The sequence below is a fragment of the Haliotis rubra genome, unplaced genomic scaffold, assembly GCF_003918875.1.
Source record: "Haliotis rubra isolate DU_JTF1 unplaced genomic scaffold, ASM391887v1 Scf4, whole genome shotgun sequence".
In the NCBI taxonomy this organism is placed as follows: Eukaryota; Metazoa; Mollusca; class Gastropoda; order Lepetellida; family Haliotidae; genus Haliotis; species Haliotis rubra.
In genome coordinates, this window is record NW_025767079.1 from 6,144,070 (window position 1) to 6,163,125 (window position 19,056).

The following is a 19,056-nucleotide window of genomic DNA, read 5'->3' on the forward strand; positions in this document are numbered from 1 at the left end:
TTGTTTCGACTGATCGACGTGGAACATGACAGGTTTCTCTCTGCATATTGGTAATTTATTTACAGACTGTGGGATTGTTAGTGTGAAGATGTTATATTGTAGATGGCTACTGTCAACCTTGGTTAAATATTTTACTTAATTTAACCTTGGACACATCCACTCGCGGTTGGGTAGCTTAGTGGTTAAAGTGTTCACTCGTCTCGCCAAAGACCCGGGTTCGATTCCCTACATGGGTACAGTATTTGAAGCCCATTTTATGTGTCCCCCGTCGTGATATTGCTGGAATATTGCTAACAGCGGCTTAAAACTAAACTCCTCACTCACTCATGCAAAACAAATTACAGTAGTGACTGCACAAGACTCTGAAAGATGTGTTTACAGACTCAAATCATAGTTCTTCTAAATGAGATGCTTGAATATTTATTAAGTGCACAATTTGTTGAGGCAAAATGTCCACACAACAAAAACTACCTTGCAAATTTTGACAATGCAACTTGACATCTTCAACTGGCTCACTCATGTTCCAAGGGAGATAATCCCAGTCCAAAGGGAGATAACCCTATCCTTTCCTTTGCCCTTTCCCCAGTGATTCAGTCAAACATTCTGTCAATGTCAGCTCTACTTCACAAGTTAATGGAGGGTGAAAACTTTACCTTTTTTCTGACTTGGTAAATGTCAGCATTCTTCTTTTATGAATGTCAGTGAGATTTTGACAAGATCCACTGATTGGCTGGTTAGGATTACAAAGTTATGATTATCATAACGATGCTATCATCTGTATTAGGAGGTCATATTCCATTCTCAAATAACACCATGCTTTGAGAATGCTGTTGAATTGTACCCTGTGGCAACAGCGCTGTTTTGATGATATTAATCAGCAGTTGATACTAAGTGTTGATAGCTTTTCCATACGTTGGGCCTGCTACTTCAGCTCTAGTTGAGATATTTTCTTGAAGATAATGTTTAACTTCTTTTGTGATGTAAAATATCAAGGATGATACAAATATTGGAATTTTGAAGGGGAGGGCATTTAATGTTTCAACAATGTTTAAATATTTTTTTTATTTTTATGAATAGTTTTATTAACAGCAGTAGTGTTTCTTTTTCTTTTATCGCACAAAAACATCCTTGATATTTTTACAGTGATTGTTTTTAAACTTTTTAATTTGAAATTATGACTGACAACTAAGAATCTAAAATGTATTTTTAATTGTACATAGGAGCTTATTATGATTATGATGTGAGAGCATGAATAATGTTTTAGAAGTGAACATGGTACTTAGAGTAAATTAGATAGAACTTTCATAGCATGGTAATATTAGCTAACCTGGTAAATTATTAAATATTATATTCTTACTGCATCACAGGCACAGCTTGTTGTTGAGACAGTAGAGATGCTCATGTTTCTTAGTTTTAGATAAATTTTACAAAAAGTGAGATTTTCATATAATTGTTTACTCTTGAATAATATTGATACTTATTATGATAAAATGTGTTTTATTGATGTATGTTGAACATCATCTGATCTGATATTGTTGTTTAATCAGAGTCCTGTGTTTTGTTTTTTCAGGGAGAAGAATTGCGAAGAGATAGACATGCTGCAGAGAATATTTTCAACAGAGGTAACTGGGATTACAGAATTTACCGTAACCATTTTATTAATTTTTTGGAGTCTTCCATGAAGGTTGCATCCCTTCGTTGTAACAGGATCTGCTGATCATATACTGCTCTATTGTCTGCACTATTCCCATGATGTGATTATTTGATTCAGTTAATTGGTAAACGCAAACTTGCTGTGATATACCGTATATGACTGTCTATAAGACGGATAAGACGACCCCCAAACTTGTTTTAAGCAGCATTCATGTTCACACTTTCACGTCTGCATGTTGAACTTGAATATGCCGTGATTGCATTAAAGTTAGGTTGGTTATTTTGTTGTAGGTTGTTCAGATAAAAATGTCAAAACCCTCTCTAAAGAGGAGTGGGATAACCTAATAGTTCACTTGTCACGCTGGGTTCGAGTCCATACACATGGATACAATGTGTGAAGCCCATTTCTGGTGTCCCCCGCCATGATATAGCTGGAATATTGCTAAAAGCGGCGTAAAACTAAACTTACTTACTCGAGTCCATACATGGGTGCAGTGTGTGAAGCCCATTTCTGGTGTCCCTGTCGTGATGTTAATGGAATATTGCTAAAAGCGCATGAAACCAAACTCGTTCACTCACTCACTTTCTAAAGAAAATCAACTGAAAGAGGAACCAGTTGTACAATACTGATTTTTAATGAGCACGTTTATGAATCATTATCGAATATTAATGGCACCAGATGTTAGCGAAAAAGCTGAACATATTCTGCCTCATTGTTTGCTCCAATCAGAAATGCATGCAAAGGCAGGTTAATTGCTTCTGATAGTTTAGACTAGGCTTGATCGTAACAAGTTTTCCATCTCAGTTTTCATCATCATCATCATCATCATCATCATCATCATCACAGAGATGAGAACTTTCCATGGAACCGCTGAATTCCGTGGATTTCATCGCTCTGTGGTCATTCTTGTGAATCGTCTAGACATGTGGCCCCCAACACCCCTGGCTCATTTTCTTCTTTTTTCACTCATATTCATTCTCATCCCTGTCATCATCATCACTGCTGCTGCTGTTGTTGTTACCTGTTGATATTGTTATTATCATTATTAATGTGTTTTTCATCTCCAGGTGAGTGTGGCTGAGTGTATGAAAGCATTGGAACTGACCAAGTGGGACATGCAGAAAACCATCAAATACATCAAAATGAAGCAGCTCCTGAGTCTGCAACTTGCAGACGTACATCGATGTAAAGCTGCACTGATGATCTCATCGTGGGACGTCCCCCGAGCTGCTGACTTCCTACTAACTCACCCAGTACCTAGTCCAGAGAGTCTCGACGTTTGACCTTCACCCTGTGTTGGAGTTAACGAGTTAATAAGTGTCGCAATCCTGTTGGATTTAAGGAATTAATTACGTGTGACTTGCAACTGATGTTTGCGCCAACTGTTTCGTAAGTGATCTGATTAATGTGGTGGCGATTCCTTTCGGATGGAGAAATATACAGGATGATCGTTCTTCCATTGTGCTGCATGGATCATGCATCACCAAAACCACACAAGTTATCCTTCTATTTCGAGAAGAATAAGTATTCCTTCGAAGGATAAACACGTAGTGGCTGTTGTCAAGACTGTTGCATCCCAAGAAGTATCAGGGATGGAAGTATCAGCAATTGACATCAAAGATGAAGAAGACTTTCATTAGAGGATCCTCACAGAAATACTTCCACTGCAATGGCAACGCCCTCAGTGCTGAAGTTTGGATCAGATACACTATTATCAATGAGAATGTCAACCATACGTCTAAGGCATTAACAAACTTAATATGTGAATGTGTTTTAAATATTTCTGATTAACAGTTTTATGAAATTTGACATCACTGTTACAGCAGAAGTTAGATTTTCCATTAACTGTTGGTTAATACATGGGTGAAAACAACATAGTGCTTATAAATAGTTCTCGCGCACTCACATCAGAAAGTTCCGAATACGGAACTTCATCTTGCACATTCTGCAAAAATTGGAATTATACAGGAATTGATTTACCATCAACACTTTTCATCAACAAGCTTGCTACATACAGTGAAATCAGCATCACAGATGGAAACGACATCATGCTGGAGGAAAGTGCTTGTGTCTTTGAAAAATGGTAATTGGCATCATGACAATGGCACAGTTCCATCTTCACATCTTCAGCATCTTCAGCCTGACATCATCACCGGTACTGAGATCACGGTGGACTATATGTAGGCTGTCTTTCAACTGTATCACATCTATATTTCATATCATGGTTAATGTGTGTAAAATACTAACAAGATTGGAACATATATTAGTCAATTTCTACCAAGCTTCGACTTTCACAATTCCTTAATTGACTCACAAATCAAGGTAATCTCTTTTGTGTTTTCACAATATATTTAATAATATTATTTTATTTCGACCTTTACTAAGCAGATTCTGGAAAATTTCATAGATTAGGAAATAAGTTATTCCAAAGCACTTCCATTTTCATTTTTCATTCAGACTTTGAGTTAATGTGCAAAATATTGAAAGAAAGAGCCAGAAAGCGTGCATTCTTGCATCTGTTCTCAATAATTTTGAAACTCTTGCAAATACCCAATACCGACCTTTTTGTGCCAAACATATTAATGGCATTAAAAATGAAACAATGTTCTTCCTTACCATGACTACTATAAATGTCTTGCATGTTTCAAGAAAAGTGCTGGGTTGCAATTAGACTGATGTTTATCATTAAATTTCTTGAAAGAAAATGCATAAAAAATATACACGGTATTAAGACACCATTCTGACTTGTGCTGTAGATATAAAAAGACATAGGATTTCACCTCCTGTAATCTCCTAACATTTTTGTAAAATTTCTGTGCAGAACTGTATTTTATGTATATATAATTTGAATTGGTTTTCAAAACATGTATATTTCTCTGTATACCATAGACAATACACAGCTGCATGTACAGTAATTTATAACAGTGAATATTCAGTGTAAACAAGTTCGCTTCATATTTTGTAATATTGTTTATTAGAAATATAGCCTAGATTTTTTAATACCAGGCATAAAATGCCTGTTTGTTTTGTTTGGTGCTAACATATGGTGACCTGTCACCACTTTTCTAATCTCTGTATGTTCATTATTGTCTCTCAGAAAAATGTATTTCTTTAAATTTCAGTTTGTTTCTCTATGTTGTTTGAAAGAAATACTTATAAACTTATTCTTTGGTTCTCTCAGAAAAAAAGTCTAACCCCGTTCAATATTCATAAGAAATATGAACCTCACAAATCAGTTTTCATGAGTTTAAAACATGTATTTAAATTTTCAAAATATTTGAAAAGGTATTTTGAATTTTTAAAAAGATTACAAGTTTGGTTTGAATTTTTGAAAAACTATCTTTGAAAAATATCTTACTAGTGTTAATAGCTAGGACAAGTTTATAAACGAGGGTGTCTTGTATGTAAAATGTCCCCCTTTAACTGCCTTTCTAAACTGTTAGTACTGATTTGAATCTGTTCGAACATTTTGGCTTCTAGGAACAGCTTCCTAGGGTTTTGATTTGTAGATGTTTAGATCTCCTAACAGCTATCTCATAGATCTCTATCGGATGTTATTGAAAGTCCAGCATTTTGAACATTGACCCTTCCTTGGCATTGGTACATCAGTGGACGGAATAAACTAAGGGTCATTATTTGAAAAAACACCATTATAACATTCTTGAAAAATCAATTTTCACAAATCAGCTGCCATCAGTGAGATGGCCTTGGGGTTAAAGTGTTTGCTCAGCGGGCAGAAGACTGGGTTTGATTCCTCACATGGGTACATTCCTGATGTCTTGCTGTGATATGACTATTGTAAAACTCAGCATGAATTCAGTCTGGTTAGCCATTTGATGATCACTTCCCATCTCTTGCCTTTGAAGCTTAGTGTGCAATATCATATGGGACAGGTCATATATTATAGGTGATGGGGCGAGTGGTCTGAGGACCAGGGATTGGGCTAGAAAACTTTGACAATGGGCCATTTTCAGGATTATTAGCCATTTTCTGAATTTAGAATGAGCCACTGCCCTTTATCAATGGTAAACTTCAAAATATTAATGGGCCATTTTTTTTCTCTAATGTACAAAATGGCCCATGGCCCCTGCCATTCACAATCCCTGGAGGACTGTATCATACTTTGTTGAAATTTTCTGTCGTTTTATGTAACATTTTGTCATGAAGTCTACTCTGTTTCCAATAATAAGGGGTGGTGGGGTAGCCAAGTGGTTTAAGCATCGTTCATCACGCCGAACACCCGGGTTCGATTCCCCACATGGGTACAATGTGTGAAGCCCATTTCTGGTGTCCCCTGCCTTGATATTGCTGGATTATTGCAAAAGGCGGCATGAAACTAAACTCACTCGCACACCCAATAATAAATGACCCGTCTCTAAATAATGTTCAAATTTATAATTTTTTATTTATATTTGAACAGTTGAATTGTGTCATTTTTTCATCAGCCCCTATTGCTGTGATAATTGTAGGGATGTCTCTATTTTGCTGTCAATTCTTCATGATCCTCTTTACTAATTTCTTCTCTCATTCTCTCACCCCCTCGCCTCCTCCCCCACCCTTCTCTGCTATAATAAATGACCAGCCCTTCGACTCTCTTAACTGATGAATGTGATAAGGCTACGAAGTATAATAAGTTGCTTACCCCTTCTACGATGTTCCTTCTGATTGCGACATTACAAGTGATAATTCTGTATACCTGGAGAGAAACATAACATTCAGAAACATCTTTAATATGTTAATGGCTGCAGTATCTAGTCACTTTTTGATACTTTTTCCCTGTTGATTCGTTAGCTTTGAGCATTTTTAGTTCTTTAAAGTTTTTGTTGTTGTGATCTCTTTCTCCATCGGTAGGACTTCAACAAACAGGAATCAACTGCTAAATGTCTTGTATCAGCATAATATTGAAAGTGCCATTCCTTTTTATAAACAAATTGACACAGAGGTCCTTATGGTAACTTTTTTGTTTTGCACAAGCTAATCACCCTTTAAAATGTTTTTGTCCCTCGGAGACATTTTAGGAACTGTTAAAACGGAGGTATAATTCCAACTTCAAAATGTAACAGAATAACAAAAACATTAAACTTAAAGAAGACTATAGTATTTCTTGAGATGGTAAATGAAAACGTGCTAATTTTTCAATGAGAACAAGAACGTTTTTATCAAATTATTAGAAAACGTTTTATGAAAGTTACAGTTAACGTTAAGAGGTTCTACTGTAAGTGTGTTTGAACTGTAAGAACAAGAATGGACATTCAAAAATGTTGCTGTAATCATTCATGACAGTATATCCATATAAGTTCTAATCATGTGTCTTGTTTTAATAAATACTCTGATGATCTTCCAATTTTTCAAGAACTATTTTATAACAATCAGCTATGGTATTTGTGTATCTTTTGTTAATTGTTATTTACATTTTTACTCTAAGTCACAACATATCTGAATGTACTGCACTCGTTACTGTATTGTAAATGACCCTGCCTTCATGTTTAGTGTGACGCTTTCCTTAAGGGCTCAGATCTGAAGTGTCGTCTATATCATGTACATCATCGAGGACTTGACAGCTTCTAAAGGATGCTTATTTCAGTTCTCTGAGGACATAATTTTGCAATCTTTCATTAAATTACCACCTTGCTCACATCAAAACAGATTTAATAACATTGATCATATTCTCAGAAATATTACGGTGTTGGTTATTGAATGAATATTGCATTAATATTTTTATCAAAAATCACAAGACTCATCAGTGTGTTAAGAACTGCATCTGAATATAATCTGTCCTAACATGATAATAAATATTTATACTTTCAAAGCATTCTCACAGCATTCAATGTTTGTACAAAATTAGTTTAAATGTTAATGTTATCATTGGGAGTTTGTTTTTTTCTGATTTTTATACTTTTTTCAAGGTTATTAGAACATATTGAAGAAATGTATCTACTCATCTGCCAAATTCGAATGATACGATACATCTGATTTTGTAAGAGTTACGTGTTAATCAATACATCCAATGAACAATTAATGTTCATTTTGATTTTGAAACTGGAAATAACTTTGAGGTATTTAGCCATTATGATTAGCATCAGCTAAGGTTAAGTGAGTGATTTGTGACTAAATTAATAATCAGTAGGTTTGGACTTGATGAATGTTACATACACATTTGAATTCAGGTGGTTGAATTTGTGAGGCCAGTTTCTCATAATTGTTTGTGATTCACTAGTGGTCTGAGCCATGCCCTGCTCAAATCTACATTCTTCAAGGAACACGTGAACGCTGTTGTATGAATGGTTTCCACAATGTTGCAGCTTTGTAAATACTTCCGCCAACTAGGTTCAGATCCTGCTGACAATAAAACACATTTACTACTGACTGGACTTTGTACTGCTTTGTTCAAGTGAGTTGTGTATCATTCCAGTGGAATGATATTTGGGTCATTGTCCAAGTGTGTCAGCTTGATGTGTGATAAAACACCATGGGATCATAGGTAGTTGATGTTTACCACTTAAATATAGCCCACAGGTAGTTGGTATTACCACTTAACTGAAGCCCACGGGAACACAGGTAGTAGATGGTACCACTTAACTGAAGCCCACGGGAACACAGGTAGTAGATGGTACCACTTACCTGAAGCCCACGGGAACACAGGTAGTAGATGGTACCACTTAACTGAAGCCCACGGGAACACAGGTAGTGGATGTTACTACTTATATGAAGCCTACAGGTAGTAGATGGTACCACTTAACTGAAGGCCACGGGAACACAGGTAGTAGATGGTACCACTTACCTGAAGCCCATGGGAACACAGGTAGTAGATGGTACCACTAACCTGAAGCCCACGGGAACACAGGTAGTAGATAGTACCACTTACCTGAAGCCCACGGGAACACAGGTAGTAGATGGTACCACTTAACTGAAGCCCACGGGAACACAGGTGGTAGATGGTACCACTTACCTGAAGCCCACGGAAACACAGGTAGTAGATGGTACCACTTACCTGAAGCCCACGGGAACACAGGTAGTAGATGGTACCACTTACCTGAAGCCAACGGGAACACAGGTAGTAGATGGTACCACTTACCTGAAGCCCACGGGAACACAGGTAGTAGATGGTACCACTTACCTGAAGCCCACGGGAACACAGGTAGTAGATGTTACTACTTATATGAAGCCTACAGGTAGTAGATGGTACCACTTAACTGAAGCCCACGGGAACACAGGTAGTAGATGGTACCACTTACCTGAAGCCCAGGGGAACACAGCTAGTAGATAGTACCACTTACCTGAAGCCCACGGGAACACAGGTAGTAGATGGTACCACTTACCTGAAGCCCACGGGAACACAGGTAGTAGATGTTACTACTTATAGGAAGCCTACAGGTACTAGATGGTACCACTTAACTGAAGCCCACGGGAACACAGGTAGTAGATGGTATCACTTACCTGAAGCCCACGGGAACACAGGTAGTAGATGGTACCACTTACCTGAAGCCCACGGGAACACAGGTAGTAGATGGTACCACTTACCTGAAGCCCACGGGAACACAGGTAGTAGATGGTACCACTTACCTGAAGCCCACGGGAACACAGGTAGTAGATGGTACCACTTACCTGAAGCCCACGGGAACACAGGTAGTAGATGGTACCACTTAACTGAAGCCCACGGGGACACAGGTAGGTGATGGTACCAGTTAACCACAATGTCAGGCTTCTATACAAGCAACAGGAAAAATAACAACAGGCAATATAAATTCTAATGTTTTATTAAAATATCACAGTCATAGTGTCAAGTTGTAACAATATATGATTTATACTATCACAGATTTCCTAAACGCACATTATTTATTAATATAAGGAGTGATATTGCTTATAATATTTGATTTGTCGAAAAATAATCGTACGTGGCGTTCTACAGCCTTGAAACATCACACAATGAATTCAATAAGCACTGGCAAGAAAATATGTGTACTCACACATCACTGAATTGCACATGCTGTCTTCTGTAAGCAGAGATACCAGTTATGGGGCCATTTTGATGTGGACGGAATATGCATTTATGTTACACAGGAGGAGTCGTATAGGAAGAAATGTTATTACCGGAAATAGTGCTTAGTACAATTCATCGCAATGGAGAAAGAAAGACCTTTCTTGTCTCTCATTTCCACTTTCATGTTATATAAATATAAAGCTTCAAGGACAGGGGATAACCAGTCTCAATTATGTTTGAAACGGATTCCATTCAACTTTGGAATCATAATAGCGGTGTAAATTACATGAGTAGATCACTGAAAATCAGGTAACTATTGCGTAAACATTCCCTCTAGTATGTATTTTTAACCTTATTTTCTCCTGAGAGGAGAACACGAGTTGAATTAAGAATTGTTTAGTGGTAAGTGGGTTGGTTATATGTTCAGAGTTATCCCCTTTGGTTTACGAACGGTTAGCACATCCTGCCCTATCGGTAGCACCCGCCACTCGACGGATTCCTGTAAAATCCTTTAAAGTGCATTGTCTTTGACAGAGCAAGAGTTGAGATCGTTAATATCAAACGTGGCTACAAAAATATTAAATAAATGAATAAATAAAAGTTGTCATGATATTGTTCCACGTGTATATGAATAGATATGAATAAATAATCACAAATGGTGATGACAGTATACACACATTTATGTACAGTTCAACAGGGTGATTCGCAGTTACATTACTAATCACAATTATCAGTTTTAATCAGATAAACTCCGTCCATTGCATGTATAGGAAGCGAGCAGCGGATACATTTAAATGAAAATTGAACCTTGTGTTTTCCGAGGATAATGTCAATTTTATATTTATGATACATGTTTTGAAAGGACCGCTATCACCATCACGAATGACCAGCTGTTGTGGTAACTTATCAAACCTCGAATATTTTCAGACAACCAGCTCGTTTGGGTAATATATACCTGGAATCATAGGCTTCTGGCATGTCCAAGGGACGCAACTCTCTGAACAGCTAATTGCGGCGCCTTGGACGAATGGGCCTCTCGAAATTGAAATGATCTTCTAACTAAATAACTATATATCTATTAAATATATAACTTCGGTTTATTTGCATATTTACAAATTCTTAAAAGTATATAATGTTAACAACGTCTTCAGAAATACCACGACAACGTGTTTGATAATGAACCTGGGCGAGATTAAACGTGCTGTCGAATACACACATACATATTACATATATTTACATAAATCATTGACACACATATTTACAAACACGATGATAATATATTACACTTCTAAGAAAACAATATCTTATCAATATGTGACGAAGTCTATACAGCTGTATATAAGGTAGGCACGAGGGATGAAGTAATAATTACAGTAAGGCATGTTTTACCTATGAATCAATGAAGTCATATAAATAACATGGTATCAGCTCGATGGAATTTATTCCTGAAAATATTATGTTGGGAAATAAATTAACTGTCGCGGAATGGATAACCAATGAGTCTGTTTTAGAGACACACTGAACGTCATGTGCAAAATCACAACTTCTGACTTGCTGTAAATTTGACAGAGCTATTCAACAACGAAGTCCACTGCATGTACCGTAAATCCTTGAATAGATGATTAAAATAAACACCCGGTCTGACGGGCTTGCTATGAGTAGAGTAAACGCTTGCCTTGAATAATAAGTAAAAAAACCTTTAAATCATCCCTTTAGGAGCTCATTAACGCGAAACTGGTATACTACAAACAAGAAAAATACCAAAACAAACGCGTTTTATCCAAATAACATGTCCAGTCTTGGAAATGGAAGTGTTTCCGTAATTAAAAATATTGACATGCTTTGAACAGACGCCGGGCGTGGGACGTCTCTGAATTATAAAAGGCGCTGATTCAAGGATTTACGGTAGATTGAAAATCAAATTCCTACTTGTATTTGAAACATATACTCGTGCATTACGACAAAGCGTACAGGAGAAAGCTTTTTACAAGGCTACTACGGAAGGCACTTTACTATGTACAAAACCTAAGGCACCAGCTGGCTTTTGTATGCATTCAGATACATTCAGTGCTGTAATATACAAATGTTGAAGTTTGGTGTACAAAAGAGATTAAAATTCCTGCATTCTTATCGCAGGACAATCAGCACGAAAGAACACCGTTCATCTTTGGGCGGATTCTGTTATGGCAATTGTGAGGATGAAAATCTTGGTTTCCGTTTTTAGATTTTATTTCATTTGGTGTCTTGGGTGTTCTAAAATCTCGAAGATGGCATGACTTCGTTCTGACTTTGAGATGGTGCTAACCGTGGCGACATGTTTAGACTGATGAGTCACTTGTGTTTAGGAGCCGGAAAATATACGTGTTATCTTTTACCAACAAGCCGGTTAACTACTCGTGCCCCTCTCGTGGCTATTTTCGCGACTGAGTTCTGTCTAAGCGCAAACGGGCATAGCTAAATGAATTGGGACTACTTACAACGGATACTTCTCGTTTGTCATATATATTGCAGATGACATATATCTGATGTATTGGACTTAACTAATATGCGATATGGTTGAACACATCCCTTGTGTCTGGGGCATGTTTTTCGATAAAAACCTTTGTTAAATGAACATTATTCTTGATGGTTTCTTTGACCGAAGTTCTTGAAGTCATGCGCGAATTCTGACTGGTTCCTTTTATTTTCAAACATTACATTCCTCGAAAGGGGGCACAAGAACTCTTGCAGGTGAAGGGAGGGATCGAGTGGTGACGAATGGTATTCGTGTATACTGACAAATCCCAGGAAAGCTCAATGTATCGATTTAGGGGACATCATCAATTTACCTATGAACATACGGCAGCTGTGAGTCTAAAAACCGTTTTGATTACAGCTTGAGGGGTGATCTGCAGAAGCGAAATATAAGACAATTAAAGCAAACATACATTTACAGCGATACTGTTTTAACAAGAATCATAGTCACGTTTTTAACCTGGACCCGTTTTACAAAACAAATTTAGCGGAAAGTCCAGCCTACCCTTCACATTTGCGCAGGTTAGTTGGAGGACCAAAACCATGTTATGGCACAGATCCTGTAAATTAGTTTAAGCTAAACGGTATTCGGTGAATGAGTTGTTTTTACGCTGCTTTTAGGAATATCCCAGCAATATCACGGCGGGGGGACACCTGAAATGGGCTTCACAATCGGATGTGGGGGAATCGGACTAGGGTTCGACGAGCGAAGGCTTTAACCTCTAGTTAACCAATCAAACGCCCCGCTAAAAGGTGTAAGTAGAGCTCTTGTACACATTGCTGTCGTCAAGAGAGCCGAGAACTCATGTTTTGGAATGTAGTTACACATATGGAATGGGGCTACTCATATTTTACTTCAGAAAGCAAACACATCTGTTGGAGCGTTCTGTCATAACAGATCTCGACACATACCGGCAAAAGACATCCCGCAGTCATGCGTTATGGTGCTCAGAGGCGGAGATGGTCATAAACGTCATGGAATGTTCCCAAGAATGTCTTAGAAAGTTGGGCTTGCAGTTGGGTGTAATTGTCAAGAGTTTTCATCCATGACTCGGATTTGGATCTCTGGTGGAGGTTTCTTAGTGTTTGGGGATCAAAGCAGCTGAACTATGAAGAAACTGTACATATAAAAATATTGGTCGCAAATTCCCCACCTGACAAATGCCCTCGATAGACTTTATGGGTCCTTTTATCAATACAAAGAAGATCCTTAAATTTTAACTTGTAAGGAGGAATTAATTTATGATTTTTAAAGGTAATATCTTGTTCTCTGTGTATTGGTCATATCGTAAGTATGAAGGTAAGGATCGTCATTTATACTGGGATTCTGGCTGACAGCATTGAAAAACGTGCTTTCTCGAGATAGACTGGCACATGACAAGAATATACTGGGCACAAAGTGATAGTCGCTAGACCACAGTCTCAAGTCTATATTAAAGTATGGGAGTTACGATTATCTTTGTGAAACGACCCATGATTTGGGCTGCCGTTGCGTGTGAATACAATCTTGGAGGAACTTGACGATGAGGTCCCATGCCAGTCTTCTCACTGGTACCGCTTGTAGTATGGGTGGTGCTGATTGTAATAATAAGGGCTGGGGTAGTGTGGGTGGGGCGGGTAGTACTGATGGTGGCGATGGTAGGGGTTGTAATGGGACTTGTAGTAACTCTGGTCCACCTGGGCGTCGGCTTCTGTGACAGCCCACTGCATGATTCCCAGATGATTCTTCAGGTCGTTTTTTGGCGACGCTGGAGGCGGAACTGAAGACGAAGAAGTCGTCGGCGGAAAACATGACTGAGTTCATTGCGCCGGAGTATACCTTGGTGCCTCGGTACTCGCTCTGAAAGAACAACACAGTCATTCGTAATTAAGATATACAACGTGTCTGAAACAGTTGCTTTTATTGTTGGTGAGTGAATAATGAAGGATACAACTTTATGGATGACAACTTCTTGTTTATTACATAGAGCGACGTTTCGGGGTAGATTCTTACACTGTTGTCGCAGGGACATACTTTGTATGTCTGAGTGTTATGATTAGTTTGCGCCAGTTAGCTTTTAAGTATTGTAAATAATCATTGATTCTCTATCTATATTTCAGTATCCAATAGGCGCTGACATATGCAATGTAAATATGTATTTTAATATATTGCTTTGTTTCAACTCACTACAGTGACTGAAATGAAATAGTTAATAATTTATGTATTTTAAATAAGTTTCTTGATTTCAGCTCAAATCAGCGCTGAAACGGTTCATATAGTTAATTGCTTAGTTTTAATAATACAACCAATAGTGTCTACCCAACCGTGACAACACGTTACGATTGGTCCATTCAAACCTGCATGCTTTTTCTATGCCTCAACACCTCGCGCCCTGACACAACTGACAAAACCTGTGTGACAGACAGACGAACATAGGCGTCAACTTAATTCTCATCAGGTTAGTAAACTAACTATCTTAAATAATGTTTATGCATATCTAATGTAGTAGTAATTCAATAAGTAATCTTAAGCACATAGCGTATATTAAATAAGGGTAATTAATGCCGTCAGGGTAGTTAGCGTGTGTTGTAATCGGCACGGCAGGTAAACGCAAAGTTTCCATTTTAATGGGTATCATATATTCCCTTTTAAACATAAACAGCATTAAATAACTTCAAAGCGAGGCATTGTGAGTATGCTTTGTGTATGAATGTTGTCTAATTATTATTATCGCATTTTGCACAAATAATGGCAAAGTGTATAAATATATCTTTCCATGCTTATTGTTATTTCTGCATGGACAGTTTACAATGAATCGGTTTGGTTTTGATCGCAATCTATTTTATTTCCAGCACACATTATTCCATCGTCTGCTATGGCAGCCAGGCATAAACAAGGGCCCCTGTACCATATGTAATGTACCGTACAATACTGTTTATATCATGTGTATATATCATTTAAGCATACAGAATCATCGTTCCTTTATATTAACCTTCTAAAGTAAATAGTGTATGCTGTGCGGTGATTGCCGCCGATATCATTTATGGCTTTGTTTAAGTCATGTCATGAGTTATCGCCCCTGATCTTTGTAAAGTTCAATCCCTCGGCTATCATTATATTTCCGTAATGTTTTAATGTACAGATAATATTGTCGGTGCTCATGTATTCAAGCTCTATTAACATTTATAATGTTAATATACTGAATATTTATAAATAGATGTAAATGTATGTTCTGCAAGCATGCCGAACATTATTATATTATTATATTGTTTCTACAATTGTTTCAGGGTTTATCGTGTATGTTGAAAATCTCCATCCACTTGGAAATAAACCGAACTTACAACCCTGCATTCACTTTGCGTGTCGTCATTGTGACCCTGCTACACTGTTATCAAGCTAAATGTGACAACGGTGTAAGAATCAACATCGAAACGTCTCTGTCTGTGTAATAAACAAAAAGTTGTCATCCATCAAGTTGTGTGCTTTAGTATGGTCTCTGAAAAAGATTTCGTTGGTAGCAATATGAAATCTAGCGATGATAATTAAATGAATCACTACAACGCGAAAAGAAAAAACATGTCCTTCCAAACCGCTGGCATCAATGCTTGGATTATACAACAAAGTGCTTGTTGCCTGACGCCGAAACAAAAAAAATAGTAAGGTTGCTAGACTGAAGGACAACTGGCTCAACTCCAGCCTTATAGCTCATGAGCCTAATGGCTCTTAACCAGGCATTTCTGACGTAATACAATAAATAATTATTTATAATTTCATAAAATGCCAGATACAAGTTGGAGAACAATTTATTTTCATGTCTTTTTGCAAAAAGGCATACTGGTGCACATGCAGTTACTCGATGTAAATATCAAACGTCAACGCGAGAGAGTGACTTTTTTTCCTGTGACTTTTTATCTGTGACTTTTTTTCCTGTGACTTTTTTTCTGTGACTTTTTATCTGTGACTTTTTTTCCTGTGACTTTCTTTCCTACATTCCTCGTCTCCATTATCCGCCGAATCAGTTCCATTAACCAAGGCGAAAAAATCCATGAGTGAGTTTTGTTTTACGCCGATTTTAGCAATATTCCTGCAATATCAGGGCGGGGGGCACGAGAAATGGGCTTCACACATTGTGCCCATGTGGGGAATCGAACCCGTGTCTTCTTCGTGACGAGGTGACGAGGAAACTCTTCAACCACTTTGCGAATAGGGTAACGATGTCCGCTCTACCTAATCATGCACGACTTGTCCAGACCAATATAACATATCAATGAGTTGGTTGAGAGACCTCTCATCAGACAAGTGAGGCTACCATGGATGTTTGTATTATTCAAGTTACGCCACCACCGATGTATCTATGGGTATAAACAGCCATGGATGTGTGTATCCTACCTCTGAGGTGGAACATGGGTATTTGTAGAGTCTTAATCTCCCCATACTGTCTCCTGTCACCAGTAAATCCCTTTGTCGGCCGTTTGAGCGATCAACTGCCTTGATTGTCTCCCCTGCGTCGAGGTGCTGCCAAGGTCCTGAATCAGAAGAAGCGATACATCATTTCAAACTGTCATAATAGAATTCAATTGCGAAACATGTCTAAGTTTCATTAAGGAACGTGTATGAATCACAAAATGTAACTGATTATGGGTTAAATAAAAACCTGTGATCTAAGATTTTTTGTGAAAGAATCCGTCCCTTTACCATACAAGGATTCGCAAATTCACCCCGATTGTTATAAAAGGTTTGTCAACACAATCAAAGTTTCTGTTTCGAGGTTTTCGCCTGTATTTAGTTTACACGTCCTGAAATATACTGAGGGAAACAAATAAGGGAACACCACTTCATGGATTCTCAGTGTTCTTTTATCTATTCTCAGATTTCCTTCCACAGCGCTATTCAAAGTAGGTATTGAAAACCGGAAAATATTGAAGAAACACTTGAATTTTCCTGTGTTCCTTTATTTGTTTCTCTCAGTATATGTGACATTTTGCCCAAAGAGGCGTTAAATCCATCGAACTCAAAATGAAACAAGTGTACACTGCATGCACTTGAATTCTACCATGTGTCTGAGAAACGAATTTCGGAAACTATGAAAGATCGATTATACAATTACCCTAGAAAACAAATGCAATTTGGCGCAAAGGGCAAAAATAGCAAGTCGAAGTGCTTGAGGTGTATTTGAAAATTACTGTCTAAAGGGTTTTTCTGTCATTCTGACATGTTCTAGATTTGTTGTTATGCGTGCAAACCAATGAAACCATATTCCTCAATGGTCCATGAAATATTGCTTACGCTTACCCTCCTGACTGTACATACTTCAACAGATGATTGTATATTAAGTATACACTAGAAAGGTGTATTCTAGTGCTTATCAGAGAGGACAGCTTACCTAGTATAGAGTGTGACACCAGGGCTTTGTGGGTCACCCATTCTGCATCCCTCGCTTTGTGGCCTGGTATTACCTTTGGTTTTTGTCCGCAGACCCTGTGAGAGATTATGTGAAATCATTTTTTATAGACACACACACAGAGACACACCTGAATACAAACAGAGAGACAGTCATACACACACGAATATAGATCAGACACACGAATACAGACCGACCGACACACACTCGCAAACACAGGCAGACCGACAGACAGAACTATTTACACCTATTCACAAAGAAACTAAAACATTGATCTTTGAATAGGAACTTTGGGCTATTTATCGTGTTTAGTGTTCAGCTCCACGGTAAATGATAAGTCAAATTGACCCCAACAATTTCAATATTTTTTCCGTATCATTTAGACTATCCAATTTCGTTTGAACGATTCACGACCAGGTGACCATGTAAAAATAGGTTGTTTATTTAACCAGCAATGCTTGCTACTTACAGAAGAACACCTGGAAATCTGTGGAAGATGTCTGCAGGAACTTGCAGTCCAGAGACCAGTCAATGTTCGTCATCGACAAACCATGCACCTGCAACAGTGAACACAAACGACGTGTCGGTGGGATTTTAAGGTCGCTTTTAACGATATCAGCTTGATGGGGTGAGGAAAGAGGGACGCAGTTCTTGGACGGTTATCGCTTGAGGTAACCGACGCGCACCGGTATGAAAACCTAGAATCGTATTTGGAGCGATACGGGATTCGAGGCCACGATCACCGGCTCCCTGGTGTACCCAAGGGACGCAAGTGCGGCGCCTACGACGTCTGGTAACGTAGAAAACATTCTCAACGTATAAACTAAACCATGTCGAGGGCTACTGACTGATGGCTCCAGATATTACTGACCGCTGATTAGTGATGTCCTCTATCAGGACATTCGTAAGAAGATGTACTAACGTTTGATGTTGCGTGGGGAGACGCCCCAGGGATCCCCTTTCCACAGAACAGATGTGCAAGTAGCCATCGTCAGCAGCAATCGCCAGCCGCACCCCATCTGCAAAACATCATCGGGATTAATTTTGTAGAATATTCGCGACAACTGTGAATTTTCAAAATCTTATTTCTACGCTTTAATTAATTATAAACACAATTAGATAATGACGACTCTCATTCTTGATTAAATGTTTCAAAACATTAATATGACCAACATGGCATTTTATAGATTTTCGCTTTTGTTGCTACAAAAGCATGCGCTTGCCCTCTTTTTTTGAACATACCAGGACTATGATGTTGCTGTTACTTCTATATCTCTATATGGTGTTTGACTGAGAGGTTATGAAAGATCGATTATACAATTACCCTAGAAAACAAATGCAATTTGGCGCAAAGGGCAAAAATAGCAAGTCGAAGTGCTTGAGGTGTATTTGAAAATTACTGTCTAAAGGGTTTTTCTGTCATTCTGACATGTTCTAGATTTGTTGTTATGCGTGCAAACCAATGAAACCATATTCCTCAATGGTCCATGAAATATTGCTTACGCTTACCCTCCTGACTGTACATA

At 38.1% G+C, this 19,056-nt stretch overlaps 2 protein-coding genes across 2 annotated transcripts in view; one reads left to right on the top strand and one right to left on the bottom strand.

Moving 5' to 3' along the window:
* LOC124287063 (probable serine/threonine-protein kinase kinX) overlaps positions 1–8,020 on the top strand; it is a 94,954-nt gene extending 86,934 nt beyond the window's left edge. Inside the window, 2 exon segments of the mRNA XM_046723542.1 lie at positions 1,571–1,622; positions 2,722–8,020. Coding sequence (XP_046579498.1) covers positions 1,571–1,622; positions 2,722–2,937 — 268 coding nt within the window. The 3' untranslated portion in view covers positions 2,938–8,020.
* A 1,375-nt stretch (positions 8,021–9,395) lies between these two features.
* The window catches only part of LOC124287061 (echinoderm microtubule-associated protein-like CG42247), a 94,952-nt gene continuing 85,291 nt past the window's right edge, over positions 9,396–19,056 (bottom strand). The window contains exons 30-31 of the mRNA XM_046723535.1: positions 16,519–16,655; positions 9,396–13,989 (exon numbers count right to left, since the gene is read on the bottom strand). Coding sequence (XP_046579491.1) covers positions 13,603–13,989; positions 16,519–16,655 — 524 coding nt within the window. The 3' untranslated portion in view covers positions 9,396–13,602. The remainder of the gene's footprint in view (positions 13,990–16,518; positions 16,656–19,056) is intronic.